The 22,133-nt window shown below is 35.6% G+C and overlaps 2 protein-coding genes across 3 annotated transcripts; one reads left to right on the top strand and one right to left on the bottom strand.

Annotated features, from left to right (window-relative positions):
- Nucleotides 1-769: 769 nt before the first annotated feature.
- Nucleotides 770-9,882, bottom strand: LOC109033683 (17-beta-hydroxysteroid dehydrogenase 13). Its single transcript, XM_019046406.2, has 7 exons — nucleotides 9,662-9,882; nucleotides 9,160-9,378; nucleotides 8,218-8,394; nucleotides 7,702-7,866; nucleotides 6,807-7,048; nucleotides 5,088-5,213; nucleotides 770-4,462 (listed from the first exon to the last, which is right to left on the bottom strand). The coding sequence occupies exons 2-7, from the start codon at nucleotides 9,301-9,303 to the stop codon at nucleotides 4,396-4,398; spliced, it is 921 nt and encodes a 306-aa protein (XP_018901951.2). The 5' UTR covers nucleotides 9,304-9,378; nucleotides 9,662-9,882; the 3' UTR covers nucleotides 770-4,395.
- Nucleotides 9,883-10,003: 121 nt separating this feature from the next.
- Nucleotides 10,004-20,093, top strand: LOC109033650 (RCC1-like G exchanging factor-like protein). 2 transcript variants are annotated; one of them, XM_072301162.1, is made up of 9 exons: nucleotides 10,004-10,290; nucleotides 12,076-12,228; nucleotides 13,657-13,820; nucleotides 14,276-14,378; nucleotides 15,080-15,371; nucleotides 16,500-16,672; nucleotides 17,518-17,679; nucleotides 18,688-18,947; nucleotides 19,600-20,093. In XM_072301162.1, exons 1-9 carry the CDS (start codon nucleotides 10,284-10,286, stop codon nucleotides 19,675-19,677), a joined length of 1,392 nt encoding a protein of 463 aa, XP_072157263.1. In that variant the 5' UTR covers nucleotides 10,004-10,283; the 3' UTR covers nucleotides 19,678-20,093. The 2 variants fall into 2 exon arrangements, with proteins under 2 accessions (XP_072157263.1, XP_018901900.2); XM_019046355.2 differs by having other exon boundaries at nucleotides 10,004-10,217.
- The last annotated feature ends 2,040 nt before the right edge of the window (nucleotides 20,094-22,133 follow it).

Raw genomic sequence — 22,133 nt, forward strand, 5'->3', positions numbered from 1 at the left:
TCTACCTCTCTGCCAAATTTAGCCCGATCTCAGAGGGACAATCGGTATTCTTTCGTTGTTCGTTAAATTTGGCAATAGCTGATCTTGGTTCCGTTCTGAGAAACGCAGTCAAAGTGTTAATCATCATAATTTTAACATTTAAAAATGTGTCTAGAGGATCCAGACACTCAGGGCCTATGAGGGAGGGGAGGGGAGGGGGGGGGACCAAAGTAGACCCAGAATTATTGGAAAGCGGGAAAATCGCGAGTGTTCCACTCTATAATTGACAGTTGTTGATTTACAAGTTAATTCCTACTTAAAAATTGGTCTATTTTCGTATTGGGATTGGAAAAATGTGTTCACTTTTAATCAACCAAGACAGCAGGCAAGGCAACACCCTACTGTATTACTTGAAATGATAGTAAATTTAACGTCTTAATTTTTGTTCGCAAGGAGCCAAGGTGGACACTACTTTCATTTCAAATATGAAAATTAGCCCATCTTAAAATAGAAATTTGCAAAGAACTCCAAAACCGCTGATCGTAGAGCAAGACAAAATACATTCTCCGGCCCATTAAACCTCTGGGTTTACAATTTCATCTTCACATACCCCGGAGATCAAAGATCCTTTGGACTTAATTTGAAAAAAAAATTGATATTGTAACTCATCATGAGAGTAAAAAGTTGTTAAAAAGAGGGAAAATTGCTCATTTCTAGTTAATGATGCTGTACTTAATTAAAAATACGAGAAATTTCAGGAGGTAGTTTGAAAAATAATAAAAGAGCAGAATTGAACATAGTGCGTTTAATTTTGTTGGCTTTTTGAGCAAAACAATATTAAAAACAACTGACAAAAATAGATGCTTCATCAATTTTTTCTAAACAAAAAGAAAAACAAATTCTAGAAGGCGGTAGCCACCCCGGCCCAATCCTAAAAAACTCCCCTAAAATGACGAGACCAAATAATAAAAAAAAAAAATAGTTCAACAAAAAAACAACAGGTAAACTATGATTTTTTGTGAACATTTTGGCAACTTATTTTGTGCACGACTAACAAAAGTTAAATTCCATACATATATTTTTTTGATCGTTGAATTTACAAAACAGTCATGACCACCACCAACAAAAACCTTGGGGATGACTACTCTTTTCTTTAAGTACCTACCTAAAATGTGTCCCTAGGAAAAGATCAGCGACAGATAAATCTGACTAAGAAAAAAATTTGCTCTCTAAAATAAACAGTTATATATAAAATTATCTGATTCAGACTGGATTGTGATTAATATCAACAACTCTCGCAATAGGTCAAAAGCTTTCTTGAACATCTGTCTCGGAAACAGAGCTTGTCCTTATTGAAGGATAGGATAGGCCAAGTTTTGGTTGGATTATTATTGCGCAGCAACAGCAATAAACTGGTGAAAGCAATAGAAATTATGAATATATCATGAATATCAAAAATATCAATTGAGAGAGACTTGACAGACTTTTTCAGGCAACTAAACAGTGCAAAATCCTTGGGCACCACATTACTTGGACTGCATTTTGCAATTGGGAACTAACATTCCTGGTTCATTTTGAAAATGAGGTATGTGTCATTAGTTTTCTGAAGCAGATAGGTGCTTTTAGGGATGAATCAGAAATTTTAGCTCCTTATTGTAAAATGTAGTACACTTCTTTTTTCATTACTTACACATTATTTTCAGGCCCATCTTATATAATACAAAGTAAAATTAAAACACAATTAAATCGGTCAGTTACCAAAGGGCTCAAGCGTCAGATACAAAAATACAAAACAAACAGTAGAAACTGTATGGTCCAAACTATTTTAAATTGCAGATTAATTAATAATGAGATAACTATTCATCGCTTTAATATTTTATAGCTCTTAGATTTTTAAGGGGTCAATTAAAACGGTTATTACCATTTTTCTTGAATTCTCATTTTTGGCGCTTGAGCCCTTTTGTAACTGACCGATTCGATTACAAACATGAAAAATCTCGGGTTCCCTTCTCTGTGCAGGGACATGCTTCGTTTGATAAAATGGTATAAAAACCCTCATCCTTACTGAAAAAGTGCAAACAGTTCAGAAACTGATTGCCTTTTGCCTGAGTATTTTCATTATCTTCACAAAAAACTTTAAGTACATAGACTATCATTAAATTTTGATTATTCATGATGACTAAAATTAAAATTCATGTAAAATAGAGGACAAATTGATGAATGGTGGGGGCCAAAACAATCTTAGATAACAATGAAATTTCAGAGGGACAAATTGAGTGTAATTATGCTAAAAGGAACTATTAGCATAGAGTTTGCTTGCACCATTGCGTTCCTTTAGGCATAAATGTGTCAACTTAAAGGGTATGAGTTCTAAAAATTGAACAATAGCTGCATGATAAGTAGCTTATAAACATACTGTAATCTCAAACAGAAAAATGGAAGACAGGTAACCAAGGCTAAAAATACGAAACAAACGGTCAGTATTACAGGACATACTTTCACCACTTGTGTCCATGAGATGATAACATTAGACGTCAAAAACACTAAGATATTGATTGTCAAAATGTTAGAAATGTTTGCCACATTTGATTTACATTTATATTTTTTCACCATCATCACAAGGGTGAAAGAGGCCTGAAACTTTTTGGTTATCATGAATAATTTCGGCATCGGTTACCTATTTTCTCACCTTTGGCCAACAACTCATAACAATTTGGAACTATCGCAGATTCTTTGATTGCACTTACATTCTAATGATCATAAAAAATTGCCTTGGAGAAACCTATTTACAATTTACCCAAATACAAGAAGACACTACAAGAAATGCACACAAAACACTTAATTACAATTCCCCAAACTGGCATTTCTGATGAGTTTAAGAGTTCTCATTTTGTAAAGTTGTGCGTAGAAAAAAAAAAAAAAAAATCACTGCCTCATTGGACAAAAGTCTTAAAGAGAATCTGATAAGAATATGGTCAGGCTATCAACTGGCCAACCAAAATCCTGTGAGCAAAGTTTGACAGCACGATTCTCTAGGACAAAGTTACACAAGCCTAGGTCTTTTCATAGAATTTGACCATGGGGTCGAATTCCAGGAATGGAACTTCAAGGATTTTTCGCAGTTACCGTCTTCACAGGACAGGGCTCTCAGGGCTGCGACAAATTTGTGCAGGAAGATAAACTGGTAAAACCGAGTACTCAACCAGCATTAGGATAATGGTTGAACACAATGAACCATTAAACGAATTACTTGAATGAAAATGTGAACATTTGAGTAAACAACGAAATATCACATAATTTGCTTTCACATCTTCTTCCTCTCCGTTAATCTTAGATATCTCTACAAGGAGTGCAAGGACCATACTTGGTGCTCATGTTGTTACTGACCAACTCAATATTTTTCCCAACCTCAACTTCACAACGGTGACTTTACCCTGGGACAAATCCCACAAAAAGGTCCCATGAGATCTAAAGCTTCCACTTTGACAAATGTTCCTTCCGACGGATTTTTCCAAGTAAGAAATTTTCCTCATCCTATTGCGTTTTATGAGCTGACTGCTCAAAGCATACAGCAGAATGCATTTTGAGGAATTTTTTTTGTACAGTTGCCATCCATTAATCATTTTTAGTATGGATAAGTATCATCTTTCCTTTAAAAAATGTGAGGCAAATCACTGAATAGAGGGCATACTGTGGCACTATTGTGTGGAATTTTGCACACAAAAAAATTGGACACATTCATGCAAAAGTAGTCTGTCTCCGACAGATTCAGTGTGCTAAAACACTATCTTTTTTTTTTCGTTTTTTCAAGCTACTTACTGGAAAATGTAGTGTATTTGATTTGATGTATAGCTTCAATAGGGCCCAAATCAGAAATTGATAACCAGGGAATGAAAAAATCTAAAGGGCCTGTGAAAGAAAGTGTTCTTCTATAAAAATATTGGGAGGAAAAAAAATAAAAAATAAACCAATTTAAGCGCTTTTGAGGACAAGACATATTTTTATGACTAATTCCTCAGATCTCCAGAACAAATAAAGCTAAAGCTTGCTTTTGTTACGTAAATATTTTTAAGATAAACTGTAAAAAAATAACAATCACCCTGAGTTAAAAGATCAATAAAGGAAAAGCAACATTATAAATACAAAACAAACCTACAAGAGTATAAAAATAATTGTTTTAACATACTTTACGGAGGAGATAACAGAGTCGTAGAAATTGATAGCCTACGAGGGTTAAACTATCTTTTTGTGTAAACATGTCTTCAAAAATTTATAAATATAATAAAAATTGAGCAGATCTATTGGGAATGTTGGTTTGCAAGAGTAAAACAGAGTACCTAAGAGAAATTGAAAAAAAGTTTACCTACAAGATACTTAGATTTGCCAAATGAGTTTTTGAAAACTGAACGAGTCTTATCACCCAAAATCCACGCCAGTATCAAACGAATCACGCAGCATGAAAGCAGACTTTTTCGGCAAAATCCTGTAAAGTAAAGAGAATTTATCAGATTGAGAAAAAATCTGGTTAATCAACAGTCAATTGAACTTGTGAACTAACAGATGATTTAAGTGGTTAAAGAGTTCTCACTATTTCTTCATTTTCCGACTCCCTGACTTTTTCTAAATTGCCCTTGTCAGTTTTTGCTTCACTTTGACTCTAAAATTTCTGTGTTCTCAAACTTGTCCAGGCCTTTGATCAAGGCCTCAACTTACATTTTTGGTCCCACTGACTTTCGCTGAACTAAAAAAAAATTAAATCTCTACTTCTAGGGATTCAAATTAAAAAAAGAGGAGCTCTAGAACTTCGCACGCTTTCTCAAATGGTGCCAACTTCAATTGCTGAGCTGACTGTTGCAAAATTCCCTGATTTTTCCAAGTTGCTGTGAATTTCCTGATTCAGGTTGTCAAGACTGCTGGAAAGTTTGGAAATAAATACAAAATTTACTGTCAATTTTAAGGTCAAGGTTGGATTACAAGTATACATGACTTTTAATGAGAACCTTTCACGGTATTGCAAACCAATACCAGGTAGATTTAAAGCCTATAATAGAAAAAGTACGTTTAGGAGAGGCAAAAATAATGCAAGAAGGAAAACAAGAACATCTCACCTGAGTAACTTATTCAGGAAATGTAAGTACAGAGGAATGCTGAACTCCACTCGGTTACGCCTCATGCCATAAATGATGTGTCGTGCCGCATCTTGAGGTTCAATAGTACCAAAATAACTTGAAATTCTGGAAAAAAGTGAGGTGATGAGTTTTTGCTGATGTCTTCGAATACAATGACTCTCTTGAAGCTAAATAAAAACTTGTGGTGGTTCCAATTAAATTTCAAGTATTTTAACGACCTAACATTAGCCTGCACTGTATAATACGTATATGGCACTCTTAAAAAAGATTTATTGATATTTGATTGTTTTAAGAGTGAAATCAAAAGGTCAAACAGATATTATGGCCAACACAGTCTCACAGTGGTAAAATTTGGTAAAAAAAATTTATTTCGCTGGATTTTTTTTCCATCTTGTTTTCCAGATTAGTGGTATAAATAGAGGCAAAAGTGAATGTCACACTCTAAGGTAGCAATGCAGTGCACTTAAATGACCTTTACTATGGCATTTTTTTGATCATTCCAAAGCTGCAAGCGAATTGTCAGTTGTGCATTTGCCTGACAACCTTCAACATTGTTGATTTTACGTAACTTGTTTTGACAAAAGTTATTGAATTAGATTTTAGTGCTTTGTTTGCTTGGTGGCTTGAATAATTTTTGATTGATGGCACCCTTTTAGACAAACATTACTGGAGTAGGTACTTAGTATGCTATGCAGAGAGTGATACCAATGAAAGAAAAGTGATTTTTTTTTTTTTTTTAAAAAGCTACCTAAGGAAAAAGTACTTAGTGATCCTATTGGTAGACGAATTGAAGACTTGAATTGGCTAAAAAGCAAGTAAAAATTGTTGCAGACTTAAAGGTGGGCAGAACCACTATTAATAATTGAACATAGAAACATAAAAACCGCCTCTGGTGGAGCTAATGAGGGGTAAACAAAAAATTGTAGAAAAACCATGAAGAAATGCCATTAAGAATTTGAAGAGGCTCTGTATCTGTGCTTCTCGCAAAGACAATATATGTACAAATATCTATGTTTTGGTCTCATGATTAAAGTTAAAACGATAGATAAATTTTTGTTTTAATGTGTACAGTTGAACCTGGATAACTCAAATCTCAATTACTCAAAAACCTCAATCACTCGAAGAAAACCAGGATTCTCTTCTACTGAAGGAAACCTTGATGATTCAATTTATTGTTCCATTAACCAGTGGTATTTTAGCTCACTTATACCTCATAAACTCAAAGAAATCTTCAAATAACCTTTAGAACTAGCAGGATGCTTTATTGTTAAAAGATCAAAATCAATTATTGCAGACTACAGCATTGGCAACACCTGAAAACGTAGGCATAAATGAATAAGCAACGCTTACAGACTTTAAAGCAAAGTAAAATAAATAATTTGTTTAAGGCTTAATTTTTTCTTTTACAGATAAAACGAGGCTGATAGTTCTCTGGGCATAAAGCAATGGACTGCCAGCATCACAAAGAGGATGCTGCTATTGAAAACACTATGATAAGGCTTTTTCAAAAATGATAAATACTAGTACCTAGATGAGATCCTAATTTAAAAGCTCTCCCCAACATGACAGGTCCACACTGCGGACAACAGTTATCGAGATTTTTTTTTTTTTCTTTCTTTCTCTTCTTTCTTTTTCTTTCCATCTTCCAAGGATACATGCAACCAAGTATAACAGTTGCCGAGTTGAAAGCTTAGTTACCTTTTTTGCAAAATTTTCTGAAATAGAGGTGGCAGAATGAACGGGTAGATGTGGACAAGAGATACGTTGACATTTTTCTTTGGTAAATTGTAAGAGATTGATTCACTGAATCCTTGGACAGCAAACTGCGCAGCAGTAATTCCCAGATGTTGTGGATGAGTTTCGATTCCAGCCACAGAGCTAAGGAGCACCCAGTGTCCTTTGCCTTGTTTGATCATCGTCTCCAGAAATGCTTCTTGCAACTGAAACGAAAAAGATGAACGATGAAATCAAGAGAATTATCAGAGCAGGGGTGCAGAATCGATCAAGCTTTCACACCTTCACGTGCCTGCTGGCTGGTTTTCCACATTTTTCTCATCAGTTTTCCACAAAATTTCCCACCAATCTAAAAATAAATGACCATTTTCTTGTTTTTACTTGATTTTCGACTTCTAACCCTTCAAAATGTTGCCTCCTTCCACATTTTTACACGCCTGCCTGGGCGCATGATCGGACATTTTCTGCACCCCTGTATCAGAGTGTATACTAAAATTTCATTTTGGATTTTCTTGATGTTTCCTGATATTTCAGAAGAAGTATCCTGATTTTTTGCGTGAATAAATTGACATTTTTTTTTTATTTTATGAGCCAGAATATTTAATGAATTGAATCAAATTTGTCTTTTTTTCCAGCCATGATTTTTACTGCAAAGCTGCAATCTCGTCCAACAAGAAACTGAATGATAATGTTTTCGTGGATTCAAACGTTTCCACTTTTATTTGAGATGACTTATTGTAGCAATTACTTGTCCCATTCAACGTCACTGCTATTATTCTCCATTTCAGTCTCCAAAATAATCCATAGAAAAACGAATAGAGACCAGGAGAGAAAAGCAAACCAGAAACCATTTATTTACCCAGAATAAAGAGAGAACGGCCTTTTCCATCGGCTCAACGCAAAAGAAAGAGTCAGCATTTTCTGTAACATCTAGGAGGGTCTCATGATTTGGCAAACCGCAGCTGTGCACAATAACTGAGACAGGACCAATTGTTTCGAGCACCCTTTTGCCTGTGGTTAGAACCTGAAAATAAGCATACAAATCGGAATGATAAGGTTCACAGATCAGATGAGTAAACCATATCATGAGTCACTAATCGAAGAGGATGATGGACCTGGGACTTAATTGCAGAGCTGACTTCAGTTGCCGACTTTGACTTCGCGCACTATGCTCTCAGTACCTAAAGCAACTTGTTTTCAATCTTGAATATTTATTTATGTTAAAGACTTTCCGGTAACTGTCGCATTCTCTTCTTCTAAAATGGCTTTATATACATTAAGGGTCTGCAGTAGAGAGTGAGTCTGAGTGAGAGTATTTACTTCTACTTTCATTTCAATCTTAACTTACAAGTCAGAGGTATACTGCTGAATTTACCTGTTCTCTTTTAGTGATGTCACATGTGAAAGCGTAAGCTCTGCGTCCTCGTTTCCTGATCTCAAAAGCGAGCCTTTCATTTTCTCGGCGATTCGTATCCCAACAAACCACAACAGCTCCGAGGGCTGCATACTGCAGTGCTAGTTCCCTGCCAATTCCATACTCAGTTCCGACAATCTGAAAAGTATTGATCCACGAGAGTTCATGCTCTGTTAATTTTATCTTGATAGTTGATTCTTACAAAGGTAGAGATTGAAGATGAAAAAAATTGGTGAGGGATTTTTTTTTTTTCAAGGGAAAAAAAGCTTTACGATATGAAATATGAGTCGGTAATTCAAAATTCATAATGACAATGAAACTGCAAGAATGCATATTTTGTTCGCAATGTTTCAAGATTATTACTGCTCCCATTTAATTGTACCAAACCAACAATTTTGATTGAAAATTTCACAGATTATTCTTCACACAGAGAAGAAAGATCAGAGAAATTTTCAAGAATAATACTATTGGTTATTGTTCCATTTAAAAAATATATTTAACAGGAAATCAGCAACGTAGCAAAACGAAATGAGTGTTTCTGTAGTTTTGCCATCAATAAGCTTTCGGCGAAGACTTGCCAATAGAAGAATGTTAATCTTACATGAACACTCGTTTGAACTCAACAAGAACACTAATTTTGAAACTGATTTTATCATAGAATAAGGTAAGAAAATTTTTTGCCTAATGTTCTAAAAAGTTTGTTAATGACTGACCATCAAATACTTGATGATAATTGGACCAATTTTTAACTTCCATCTCCTCACAGTGTAGATGAAGTAAGCAAAACTGACTCATTTATTTCCATGACCACAGAGTACAGAGAATCTTCCTCGGGTCAATATTTCTCTAACATTCTCTCAAAATCTTATTTAAGTTTCAAAGATGTAGATATACAGAACTTACCAAAACTATCTCTCTCCACAATGATTTCGGTTTAGGTGGGAATAAAAATTCAAATACTGCAGATAAAAATGCAAAGTAGATGCCGATAATCAAACATATGAGATCGAAGACCAAAACAATCAGTTCTAGAGGGTTCAGGATCATTTTACCTTTTAGGTCTCAAGAAATTTTGCATGCACAAACCTTCGTGCGGCATTCCCAACCCATTCAGTGAGGCATCTACAACACAAAATTTACAACTGTAAGATCAAACACTGGTTACATTTTCTGTACATTCCGGAAAACGGAGACAATATTCCATTTCTGCATTTTGAGAGGTTGAGATTCTACTGACGATACATCCAATTAATCAAATTTTTGCATCAGAATTCAATGAACTGTGCCCTGTTTGAGAAATCTACAAAGGACGCGGTAAACAATCCTTGACACTGTTACAGTTGCTACAAAATTACAAGATCTGATGAAATTGACAATGAATACTTAGGTAAATGATGCTCCTTACCGCTGTTAATCTGAGTCAACGGAAGAAAACAGCAAAGGATGCCGCGTTGAAAACAAGAGATGTAGTTCACTTCAGCTGTTTGAACTTCAACAGCCGATGGGAACAATCTGTGAAAAACCTTCAAAACTATCACTCAGAGTAATGCACAAGTACATAAGTAGTACTTGAACTGCAAGAACAGCTTTATGAATAAAAGTTGAAAGAGGTTTCCTACTCCTACAGGTGGTTGAATTAATGAAATTGAAAATAAACATTACCCCTCCCTCCCCCCTCTGATAGGTCACCTGATTTCAAGGTCGGAAATGTTTGTTTACATTATAAAACATAACCTCGCTCAAAGCATGTGAATAAACCAGGAATAAAAAGTATCTTGCTAGACATTGTCGGAAAAAATTTCAATTAATTTAAAATTTAAGTATTTTTTTACTTTAGTTTAAACTCGTGTAATCCCAAGGATTACAATTTGTCTGTAGTAAAGTTTGGTGAAAAGTTCTGTGGTCTATAATGTTTCTAGTCGCCTGAACTGAAATTACATTTTTACTCACCATGCTCATCGGTGAGTTGATCTAAGTGCAGCTCCTCTGGATTTTTTTAAGAGGAGGCTTTAAAATTCATCAAGAAAATGCTTAGTACTGCATTATCTAATTAGTATTAACCATTCGAAAAATTAGGGATTCTCTTTTCAAGCAAGCGTCACCAGCAAGTTAAGCCATTTTTCACTCCATCGACAAATATCCTCAACGAACACTCATGGCTCATATTCAATAATATTTTGTCATTCAGATGATGCCTAAGACTCTGAGGATGAGTTCAGAGACTAGCGAGATGTGCAGTAGTAGATCTTATCGGACATTTGGTGCCATGATCATCCTTAAGACCCTGAATTTTTCAAACCCTCCGGCAGACTGTGTTGTTAAGGTGATTCGTCAAGCTCAAGTGACGTGGTTGAACTGGCATGCGATAGATCGCATCAATTAGGTCAAAAATCTTGGCAGCTTTTGAATTTTTAGAAAAATAATGACGATAGCCCCTGCGCACAAGCAAAAAGAATCATTCGAAACCCATAAATTGGAAAAATTCAGAGAAATGGAAGCAGACTAGTGTTTAGAAAAAAACCTCGCATTTGATTCAGCTATTGATTTCTGTATCAATTGCGAGATTTTTTTCCGAACACTATTCTACTTTCATTTCTCTGAATTTTGCCAATTTTTGGGTTTAGAATGATTCTTAAGGCTTGTGCGCATGGATTAATGTCCTTTTTTTTTTACTAAAAATTCAAAAGCTGCGGAGCTATTTGACCTAATCAATGCGATATATCGCATGCCAGTTCGACCGCGTCACTTGAGCTCGACGAATCACCTTAAGTAATAGATATCCTGCCTGTTAGAAATTGGTTCTCTGAACCTTAGCGGGTATTCCAGGTAGACCATGGTCATATAGGAAAGAAAAGGAGGTGATGGCATCTTGAGGATTGTTTACCCCGTGATGTAGGTCGGTACAATATGGTATCAATATTTCAGCTAAATCCGGAATTCGAAGTAGGTATGAAAAACGGACCAAAATGTTCGATTTTTTCACTTAAATCAACTCACAATATCTTTTCAAACACCTTACATAGATTGACTTATTTCTATTAACAACACTATTTCCAAGAATATCGACGATAAAAATTGTCCGTACCAACGTCATCAAACGAATGCAAGATGGCGGAAATGCGAACACCTCCTTTTTTTCTCTATGTAATGGTTGAGGATCTTGTGGCAACGTATCTTTTACATGCTAACATGATTAAAAGGTGCATGCTCAACATTTTACAGCAAATACCTAATTTTATGAAGTTTCAAAAATTTCTAAATACTTGAATTTATCAGTTCCATTGATTCCTAAAACTCATAGTTTCTGCTTCTTTTAGACCTTGTCTCCACGGGACGTTTTCATGGGATTTGTCCCAAGTTCGAATGCAGAAATAAAACTTCTGGGATTTTTCCCAGTTACGGTCTCCATGGGACGGGGTTCACATGGTCCTGCGATAAGTCTGCGCAGAAAGATAAGTTGGTAAAATTGGAGTATTTAACCAGGATTAAAAAAATAATTGAAAACGACTGACAGTTAGACACATTATTTTAATGAATGAATGAAACAAACACAAACACTGGAGTAACCAACAAAATATCATACTATTCGCTTTCAGTTCTTCCTCTCTCAGTTGGTCTTAGGGTTACAAGGACCATACTTGGTGCTGGGAAAATTATTGATCAACTCAATATTTTTCCGAACTGCGCAAGTGAGATTTTTCCCTAGAACAAATCTCGTGAAACGACCCATAGAGACAAGGCTTTAGAAGTACTCCCTTTTTCTCTTTTTTGTGTTTTGCATGCAGGATAATAATTAACTTTTCTTTATTTTTCTTTCAGACAAGGTATCGTGCCTCCGTCAGCTCATTGACAGCAGTGCACTAAATCCATTTCAAATTTTAAAATCAAAGTTTTCTACACGCTCCCAACATGTGAAAAAGACCAAGAAGGTAGTGAGGCCTAATGCCAGTAATTTGAATGAACCTCAAGATGGTTAGTGAGTTTTTCTTTTTGCATTTGCAACCTTTTTACTCTTGTTTTCACAATAGTTATTGCATCTCATCATCATCTCTTTTCTGTCCCCCATGACTTTTCCATCACAATTCAATGAACGATTGTTTCCCTGTCTGTAAAACAAGGTGTCTACCGACATTAAAAACTGGAGAAACTAGAAGTCATCAGGAAATTCTATGTCACTAGGAAAAATCAGGAACACATCTAGAAAATCCATTAGGGTCAGGAATGGTGTGTGTAAAGCATTTTTCAACTCCGTGCTGTTCATGGCGGAAAAAGTGACTTTGATTCTATTCATGATCTGTGTTGGTCTTTCAAAGCAAGCAAGTGTTTATTTATTTGCGCAATGAATCAGAAAATTGATTTAAACTCTCAGGAAAAGCCAAAACGAAATTCCAGTTGATTCGCTGTGAAATTTTCAGGCAATTTTGAGCAATCAGACTTACTTAATGCATCTGTCCGTTTAAAGGCAATGAAAGAATTTTTAAAGAAGGATCAATTTATCTGTAGTCAGGGGTACAGAAACTTCCAGGTAATGTGGTCATGACTGCGAGGCTGTTTGCGTGAAAATGTCGGGGCTGTCAAAATTGGGAAAGCCAGCACACCATAGCGTTCAAATTGCATGTTTTAATGAAATTCAAGGTGAAGTTTGTGTGTTTTTTGCGATGGGATTTGCTTGTTTTTGTTCCAAAATCATTGCAATCATGTGTCAATGAAGGACAAGCAAAAGGTCACAGCTCTGAGTATTTTGGGGGAATAAAATGGTTTTTAAAATGAGAAGGCCTGTTCAAAAATGAGAAGGATAAGAACTCTCTGCACCCCTGTATGTAAATGTTAGGAAAGTAGTTTTTTGGCTGGAAAATTTTTAAACTCACAATTCAGTCATTGCCAGTTTTCATTAACATTGAAAGCAGTCAAATGGAGCTTCTAGATTGCAGAAAAAACCTTAAATCAGTTAGATTTAATCAGCCATTGAAACAGCCTTTTCAATTCGGCAAAAAATTAGTGCTTTGTTGAACAACATTTTACCCCTTTTCTCTTACACAAATCTTGTGAACAGGTCAAGAAAAGCGTAGTATATAAGAAAAATTGTGCGTTTATGTAACATGAAGACTACTGTAACTGGGAAAGGCTTTGATTTTTCAATGAATAGGCAGTTAAATTTGACAAAAACATAAAATGCTAGTTACTTACTCATAAGTAAATTTGGAAATTTTCTATGTTTCCACCACAATTTGCAAGAAATTTTGATGACGAGACATGCATCATGATACTCAATATCTCAGCCTTTGTATTGGTCCATTTAGTTTCTGGGAATCCGTTCATCGGAATCATATCAATGCCCAGATTAATCAACTTGTTCATCTGTCTTGAAATGGTAGCTTATTCATCTTTTTAATTTTTCAGTTCCATTTATGAATTATGGAAAGAGTAAAAACTATAATCGAGTGTATTCGTGGGGGCTGGCTGAACATGGAGCCCTTGGGTACCTGCCAAAGCCAAAACGCAAAAGATCCCAGCGACCCTTCTTCTTTCGCCCGCTTCGAATCCATTTTGCTTATCAATATCCGGTAAGGGTCAAACATATTGCTTGATAGTCTCTTTAGGCATGTATCCAAATTTATGATCATGCAGGTTTTTTGTCAGACTCAATTCTAGAGAAGAAAAATTGTTCAGTGTTGTCTCTGTAGAAGTTCTATAATTTTCATGAAGAGTTTTCTAGGAAAATTGCGAGTGATAAAATGATTTGTTCCTTTTTTCAGAAATGAAATGGCATAGGTAAATCTGTAGATTCTCCTTTTGAGCTATGTAGTTTAAGAATTCAGTCATCGATAAATTGTATCTGATCGGTTCCCATGAACATCGTGAATCTTCACTAATTCTTCAATATTGATATGTTTTCACTCATGAAAGATCCTGAAGAAATGTTTTTTAAAGTGGTGTTGCAGTATGATATGCCAAGCTAACTAGCTTTTGATCCCACCCCAAAATTATTTTTATTTTTACTTTGATATTCATTTTTCAGATTACCAAAATGGCATGTGGTTATGGTTTTACAATTTTTGGAACTGCAAAAGGATGTAAAGAAAAAGTCTTTGGTAGCGGTATAAATTCGGATGGACAGATTGGTAATTTTTTCTCTTAAACTTATCTTATTTAATGATAGCTTACAAGCCATTCATTATCTTCAATTCTGAGCTACAATCTAAAGGAGTTTATTAACTCATTTCTTCTGCCAATCAGTTTTATGCTGATAAATCTTCCTGGAAACGTTTATTATTTTGTTTGTCCTTTTCTTCCGTAGCATTGACTGTAATTTGAAGTTCCTCTTAAAAGGAAAAGGTAAACAAACTGTCAAATTGTATGAAATAGGGAACTCTTTTTGTTCTTTTCAAAGTAAAATTTATGTGAAATTCATGTTAAAAAAATATGAAAAATATTGGCATTAACATTTTGTTAACTTCTACAAATCACCTATATTAATAGGAAACGCATAATAAACTGCAAAACATGCAATGTAAAAATCTAACATTTTATAAAATTGTTAAAATTTTTAGAAATAAAATTTATCAAATACCTGTAGAAGAATACAACAGGCTCCTAATTTGGATATTTTAACAGTTTTTTTTTAAATATTTACCTTAATTATCTTATTTTTATCTAATATTTATCTTATTTTTATTGATAAATTCATGAGTTTTTAAGTTTTATTGTTTGTTTTTTCTCCCAAAAGTCAATGCCACTAAGACAGTTGCATAGAAAAATTACTTAATGAGATCAGGTAAATTGAACAGTGAGCGAGTAATGGACTGTTGCCTTTTTCTTTCAGGATACCATGACCCTCGTCGAGACAACCCATTGTGTCTAGTATTAGCGCCTGTGCCTGTGTACATCCCATACAAGAGTCCAAAAACTGTTGAGATTCTTCAATTGTCTGCGGGCAGAGCTCATTGTGCAATATTATCAACAGAAGGTGTTCATTTCCTCGGACACAATGCATATGGTCAGTGTGGCCGCCCTATTGTTGAAAATGAGGACTATATTAGGAACAAAGTGCCATCTCAGGCTATCAGACTCGGAAACGAAAAAATAGTCAGTGTTTGCTGCGGACAAGATCACAGGTATCAATCTCTCACTGTATTTTTAATATGCTACCACATAGATTACAAAGAGATCTAATACTAGTTTATTTTGAATATTGGAATTTTTAGCACTGATTTTGTGAAAATCATAACTGAAACATGAAGTTTCTCAACTTAAAAACGCACTTTCTCGTAGAGCTATGGCTGCGTTTCTCTATGACATTTTTTTTATAAGCTCTGGTTGGCAAGCAATTCAATATTGTGCTACAGACCGTCATCATTCGGAAAAATGTTAGTTCCTTTTGATTTTCATTCGACTCTTTCAAATTTGTCACTTTAGTTTTGCCCACCTCTAAGAAATTTTCGGAACCTGAGGATGCACAGCGTTTGTCTTATCTTTCTAATGAGGTAGATCTCTTCTCGATAACCAACCTGGCAATGCTGCTACAATTCTCCCAAAAAATCTGTTGAAAAATGATGGAACATCAATTTTTAGTATCATGAACAAAATGTTGCACTAAATATTGTGTGATAATTCGAATGAAAGAGTGGTAGAAGAATTCCAAAAGCAGCTAAAAATGGATAACGATTCTCATACAACAGGCCCTTGTTCAATGCATGTAAAGATTCTGCGAAAATCAGGAAATCAGACCAGAAAAATTCTCCTTCCATAGTTTCTGAGCAGGACGTACAAGTTAGGTTTGCAATAATTCAAAAATTGTGTGTAAAAAGATTCCGACAAAGAAGTCAAGCATTGAAATTAGCTTTTTGATAATTTCTTAGTTGACAGGAAGAAAAATAAATCAACGATCTTCGAGAAGTTTCGTTTTTAATAGGAAGGGTTTCACATTTATAAACAATTTTTGGGATGTATAACGCCGTGCAGGAGATGCAGAACTTCCAAGATAGTGCATAACATCAGAAATAATGTGGCTGTAGGATCGTTTTCGCTTCATATCTTGAACCTGTGAAAATGAAGTAATCGCTCTCTGACATAGAACAAGAGAGTTGCCCTCTGTCATTTAGAAAAATACAGCATCCATGTCAAATTTAGGTAATGGACTGCTGATTGAGTAGTTTTGCATCTATTTTTTAATTCTTTTTTGAAACTGAATGATAAATTATTCCCATTCTCAATTTAAAATTTCTCATTTTTGCTCTATCTAGTATGTTTATCACTGAATCTGGGAAGGTGTATGCTTGTGGATGGGGGGCTGACGGACAAACTGGACTTGGTCATCATGAAAATGAGTGGCAACCTTCGCTGGTCAAAGGTGATATTCAAGATGAGAAAATTGTAAAAATTTCATGCAAATCGGATTGTGTCCTAGCCTTGAATGGTAAGTAGATCGCTTTCTCTACTTCCTGGAAGCAAACTTCTTCCTTTTTCTATCCCTTGAAGAATGCTGCGAGGCTTCTCAAAAATATCCAGAAATCCTGAAGAAAGGTATTTTTCAGTCTCATGAGACATTCTTGAGGAACTCTTAGTCAATGTTAGGCTCCGACTGGGGACGGCCGCAAGACCCAGATTCAGTTCCGCTTTAATTAGGGTCGACACAACGAATTGAACCCCTTCTGACGAATACTTCAGATCTTCTTGCGAAAGAAAGGTCAAATAAGTCAATCGTCACGATAAAATACTAAAGACGGTCTATTGTCATGGTAGATGACCCAAGAATGATTTGTTTCCAGGGTTGAAAGAAATTTTATCTGATTAAATTAGATCATTTCTCTCTCATAACTCCATTCTTTGGGTCTTGTACCTTTTCTTGCCTCATTCCACTCGATTTTATGTAACAAAGGACCAGTGAACAAGGTAAAAAATAAAAAATTCATTTCATGTAGAATACGGAAGACACAAAAAATCATCAATTTTGAAAAAAGGGTGAAAAGTTAAAAATATTTTCTTTTAACTTTACATCTCCTGCTAAAAAGCCAAAGTTCTCTTGAATCACACTGGGCTGTTAACTATTTTCAGAAAGCCTCCACACAAACAACAGAGTTGTTCAGCAGCGATGATAGATAGCGTGAGAATGACATTCTTGTGTCATTTAACGAACTGACTAACTTCAGGTGATAAAAAAGCCACAAAATAGCCTCATTTATCTACTTTCAAGCTATGCTAGGTATGACGTGACCTATTATGATGGAGTCAATTTCCAGCTGTTTGCTTTTCCTTTTTCAGACAAAGGTGATGTGTTTGCTTGGGGAAATTCAGAGTACGGACAGCTTATGAGAGATGATGCAATACAGCAAGTGAATGTTCCGATGCATATGAAAAAATTGAAAGGTCTTGGCAAGATTTTGGATATCGCATCAGGTGGCACTAACTGTGCGGTTATCAATGGTATAACTTATACTTTTGTTAATTTCCGTCTGAAAATTAGCTTAAGAAATTTAAAGAGAAAACCCAGGTGATGTTTGACAGTTCTATGAACAATGCAATGCACACTCAAATCACACACTCAAATAGCATCAGAGACGGCTGTAAAAGTGACTCGTATGCATGTAACGTTTGTATCGTCTACATTTAATATCAAGCATCATATAATACCATCTTGCATCCTCAAAAATGCAGAAAGTTTTTGGCCCTTTTTATTTCTCACCTTGACCTTTCCATTTTAAAAACTCCTTCTTCTGCAGAAATTTCAAAATGATGACCTTTTTATGGCTCTGTATGCATCAATTGCGATTCTTTTGCAAAAAATGAGTAATTTTCTTTTCGTAATCTTGTGATTTAGCAAAAGTAAATAGGATTTTGCCGGCTTTATCATTTTAAATACGCCTTTCTGATGCCTTCCTATGCGGCTGATTACAATCCGCTTGGTTGCTTAGTCAAGAAGTTTGTGGACCTCTGCAATCACGAGTTGTAAGAAAATCTTCATAAATTGCTCAGGACTTGGCTAAACTGTTTAGGTTTTTCGGCTGTCAAGAATACATACAAAGAAAACATTTGAGAAACTGATATGTTTTAAAGTTCGAAGTCAGAGGCTATAGTTAAGAGAAATTGTGTGAAATATTTTTGGCATCTTTCAACATGTTTAATGATTAAAGAACCAAATAACTACCATGTATCACTCTGTACAGTGAAAACCAGTCAGCAACAGGTGAACCAGAATCTTAAAGGAGAACAGTGGACACCATGTCAGAAATGAAAATAGTTTTAACTCATTGCTTCTTTTTTCTCTCTTGAATAATTTATATAGGACGTTGCAAACAATGATTCTTTTAATTTTCTTCGCTGAATATTTGTAATGCAATGAAGCTCTATGCGCAGAGAATGATCTTTTAATATGTTTTGCATCATTTTTGCAAGGATTTATGCACAGTAATCAAGGCACTTTTTCTTTTTCAGAGGAGGGCAAAGTATTCACGTGGGGCTTCGGAATTTTGGGAAATGGACCAAATGTGTACAGAAATCCTGTTCCTACTCTTATTCCCCCTCCACTGTTTGGCTGCAATGAAATTAGCCCGGATACTAAAGTTGTACGAATAGAGGCTGGATTAACGCATTTCGCGGCTATCACTAATTACGGGAACTTATACACCTGGGGCCGCAATCAAGATGGCCAGTTGGGTTTAGGACACTTAAGGGAACAATATTTTCCTCTACAGGTGAGCCTCTGTACTTAATTTTTGGATTTTTTCAATTTTATTTTTTAACTTTAGCTTGGAATTTTAATGTAAACCTCAAATAATTGTTCTCGTTCTCTACCTACCCTCACAGAATGAAAGTAAAAAGACAAACTTAAGCCCTGGGTTCCAATATGATTTTATCATCTTTTTTTTTAACAGAAATTATAAGCACTAGAACTTTGTTATCATCATTTAATTTTAAATTATGGGTGTAAATCAGGAAAATCCTGTACTACGAGTATTTTTCGTAAAAATTATGCTTGCCTGTAAAGATTCATTTGGTAAAAAAACAAACTCTGCAACCCACAGAAATAATTGATCTTTCAATGATTTTTCTTGTCCTCAGTAGCAAGGACCGTCAGAAAACTTTGAAATAACCCGTAAATTTTCAGGTCTAAAACTTCAGTCCTATTTTTCTTGATTCAGATCAAACTTGATGAGACTTGCTGTGATTCTGGTAAACTCAGTCCAATTTTACCTAAAAAATCTCCAAAATAGGTCTCTTAAACATGATGTCTAACAGTTTTTTTGAAGAGATCTTAGAAAAGTGCTTTTCAATAGTCTTTGTTACTAGGGTGGGGGTGTCTTCCTCTGACTACAAAGTAATGACTTTTCAACATAATCTTTCCAGGTGTCTCTCGGTGCCGTTGTGAAAGAAGTTTCCTGCGGAGTCGATCACACTGTAGCAATGGCCGAACCTTTTATTTAAATGTCATTTTTAATTTGCCAGTTCTGCATTTGCTGAAGAATCTAGTCAGACCTCATTCAAAGGATTCACCATCATTTTAATGTTTCAATCCTTAATGAAAGTAAATCATGTGAATTTCATCAAAACCAAGACATCGTATAATTTTTACTAAGTTTATTTTTATTTTTGTAAATCATTGCAATGAGCCTGTAGACAAGGTCTGAATTAAAGCAGTGCGCAAAATAGTTTCTCTGTAAAATTACACGGAGAAAATGAACCTGGGAACAGGAAGTCTAGAAATCAACCCCTTAACAAATTATAATGTTCACATTTAACATTGGTTGAACAGCAAAAATACAAATGACGTCAATTTTCTAATCTAACTTCCATTTGATTGCTGATAAAAATACGTGTTGATACCTGTAGTCCAGTCAATCTGGCCCAAAAAAGGGGTCTACTTTGCGAAAATCTGAGGAGAAAAAAGTAAGACGGATTCCTATGTAATTTGGGTCGCTGAATCCGAATCTGATGTTTGCCAACAAAAATTTTGACCGGAAATGGCCGCCATCTTGAAAAAATGGCGGAAAATCACGTTTTTTCCCCAAAATCTCACTTATTTTGGGGTTTTCGACAAAATAAGTTATCTTTACTTTTAAAGTACGTAAAATTTCCTATCAAACGGCTTTTAGATTTTTGAAATCGAACAATTAGGGTAAAAGTTATGGGCGATCGCGTTAGGGGTGGTTTTAGGGGTTGATGAATTTTTCACCAAAATTGCTGCGTAAAAACGCTGTAACGCCGTTGGAAGTGAAACAAAAATTCCGAAAATGGTTTGCATATGTCCCCCTGGGTACCAGTGACTCTCCGCCATGAAGAAATCCCCCACCCCCGCCCCTCCCCCCGCGTCCCTCATTCAATGTGCACTTTTTTCAATTAAATCACACTAATTACAGATGCCGAAAATGTATGCAAAACCCTCATGGATCACTTGGTTTTCCAACTCCCATCACCCCCCTTAATCCCGTTATGACCCCCCTCACCTACCCCTCCCCCTTTCAACCCCTCCCCGCCCCTCCATCCCTCCACCCCAAACCCTTATTAGCCATGTAAGAGCCACCGAACCGATTCTGAAAGCAAGATTTTTTTTTTTTATTTTTTTTTTTTTTTTCACAGGCGGCGAAAATCTTTTAAAGACTTCATCTTAGGCAGCTAGGAACTCAAGATGGATGTGTGGGATTTCCACCCACTAAAAACCCCTCCGCTTTGAGTGAGCAAATTGAAAAAAAAAGAGCACCGAATGAATGTTGTCTTGAATAGCTGTTTCTCTGTAACATTTTCCATAAATCCGCTCCAACCCGGTAAATTCGGTATTATACTGACTGCTGAAATTACAGAGTGAGAAATCGCGTTGCCTTTTTTTTGGCACTTCGGTTTGCTCTCAACTTTTTTGTTATTTAGAATGATAGTATGAAGTAGGAGCTTCAGAGAATTTGGAATGTCTGATTCTGCGTTCTTAAAAAAATCATGAGATGCAGGATAGTTGTCTGTGTCGTAACCCTTCGTTCTGATATCCTCGAGAATCATTTTTGCAGCAGTTTCCACGATACGTAGCCTTTCAGCGTTTTTATTGCTTAAAACCTGATTTTACCAAGCTTCGTTGAGAATCTTATCACCAAAAACGGGAAAAGATATCACTCATTGGTTTGATTTGGTTATTTTTTTAAGAACGGGGAATCAGACATTCCTGAGTCTCTGAAGCTCCTACTTGATACTATTATTCTAAATAACAAAAAAGTTAAGAGTAAACCGAAGTTCCAAAAAAAAGTCAACGCGATTTCTCACTCTGCAATTTCAGCAGTCAGACCTCGGTCATATAATTCGCCCATCCAAATCGGAGTTTCATTGTATGTGTGCTAAAAATTCAGATCGAAAAAACTGATTGGTGTATTGAATCTCTCGCCTACGTTGCACCGTACCATGAAATTTTGAAATTTGAAACCGCTGCTATTCTGCATGGACCTGTAAAAATCAATTTCGACGCTTTCTTTCAGTTCATATTCGATAATGCGGATTTAAATTGTCAAGACGCTTGATGGAATGAACACCTTCCATGCTATGGGCGGCGTAAGGTGTATCACACCACAATCATCAGTTTACCCTGATTAAGTAATACCTCGTAATTTATCTCAAAATCCGCCGGTAAAATAGCTCGGGCCTCTGGAGTAACACCCGTTGAAATTTTTGAAAAGAAACGCTACGATGGAATGAAAGACGTCAAAATTCTTGATTTGCAGACTGTTAATAAATTGCCTGATCGTTATGAGATCTTAACGCTGGATTTTTTGTGGATTTATGGACATTTGATTAAAATACCGAATTTACCGAGTCTGAGCGGATTTATGGAAAATGTCTTAGAGAAAAAGCTATCCCTGGTAAAAATTATCAATAGGAGCTGCGTTATTCAAAATACCTTAGGA

This window comes from Bemisia tabaci, chromosome 6 (genome assembly GCF_918797505.1).
Source record: "Bemisia tabaci chromosome 6, PGI_BMITA_v3".
NCBI lineage: Eukaryota > Metazoa > Arthropoda > Insecta > Hemiptera > Aleyrodidae > Bemisia > Bemisia tabaci.

Excerpts from the sequence above, each read along its gene's own strand:
- LOC109033650 (XM_019046355.2), top strand. Across the intron at positions 14,379-15,079 it reads AAATTCGGATGGACAGATTG|GATACCATGACCCTCGTCGA; the intron begins GTAATTTTTTCT and ends TTTTTCTTTCAG. Across the intron at positions 15,372-16,499 it reads TGCTGCGGACAAGATCACAG|TATGTTTATCACTGAATCTG; the intron begins GTATCAATCTCT and ends TGCTCTATCTAG.
- LOC109033683 (XM_019046406.2), bottom strand. The coding sequence starts at position 9,303 with ATGATCCTGAACCCTCTAGAACTGATTGTTTTGGTCTTCGATCTCATA. Across the intron at positions 7,049-7,701 it reads CCGTTCTCTCTTTATTCTGG|TTGCAAGAAGCATTTCTGGA; the intron begins GTAAATAAATGG and ends TTTTCGTTTCAG. Across the intron at positions 4,463-5,087 it reads TTCCTGAATAAGTTACTCAG|GATTTTGCCGAAAAAGTCTG; the intron begins GTGAGATGTTCT and ends TTTACTTTACAG.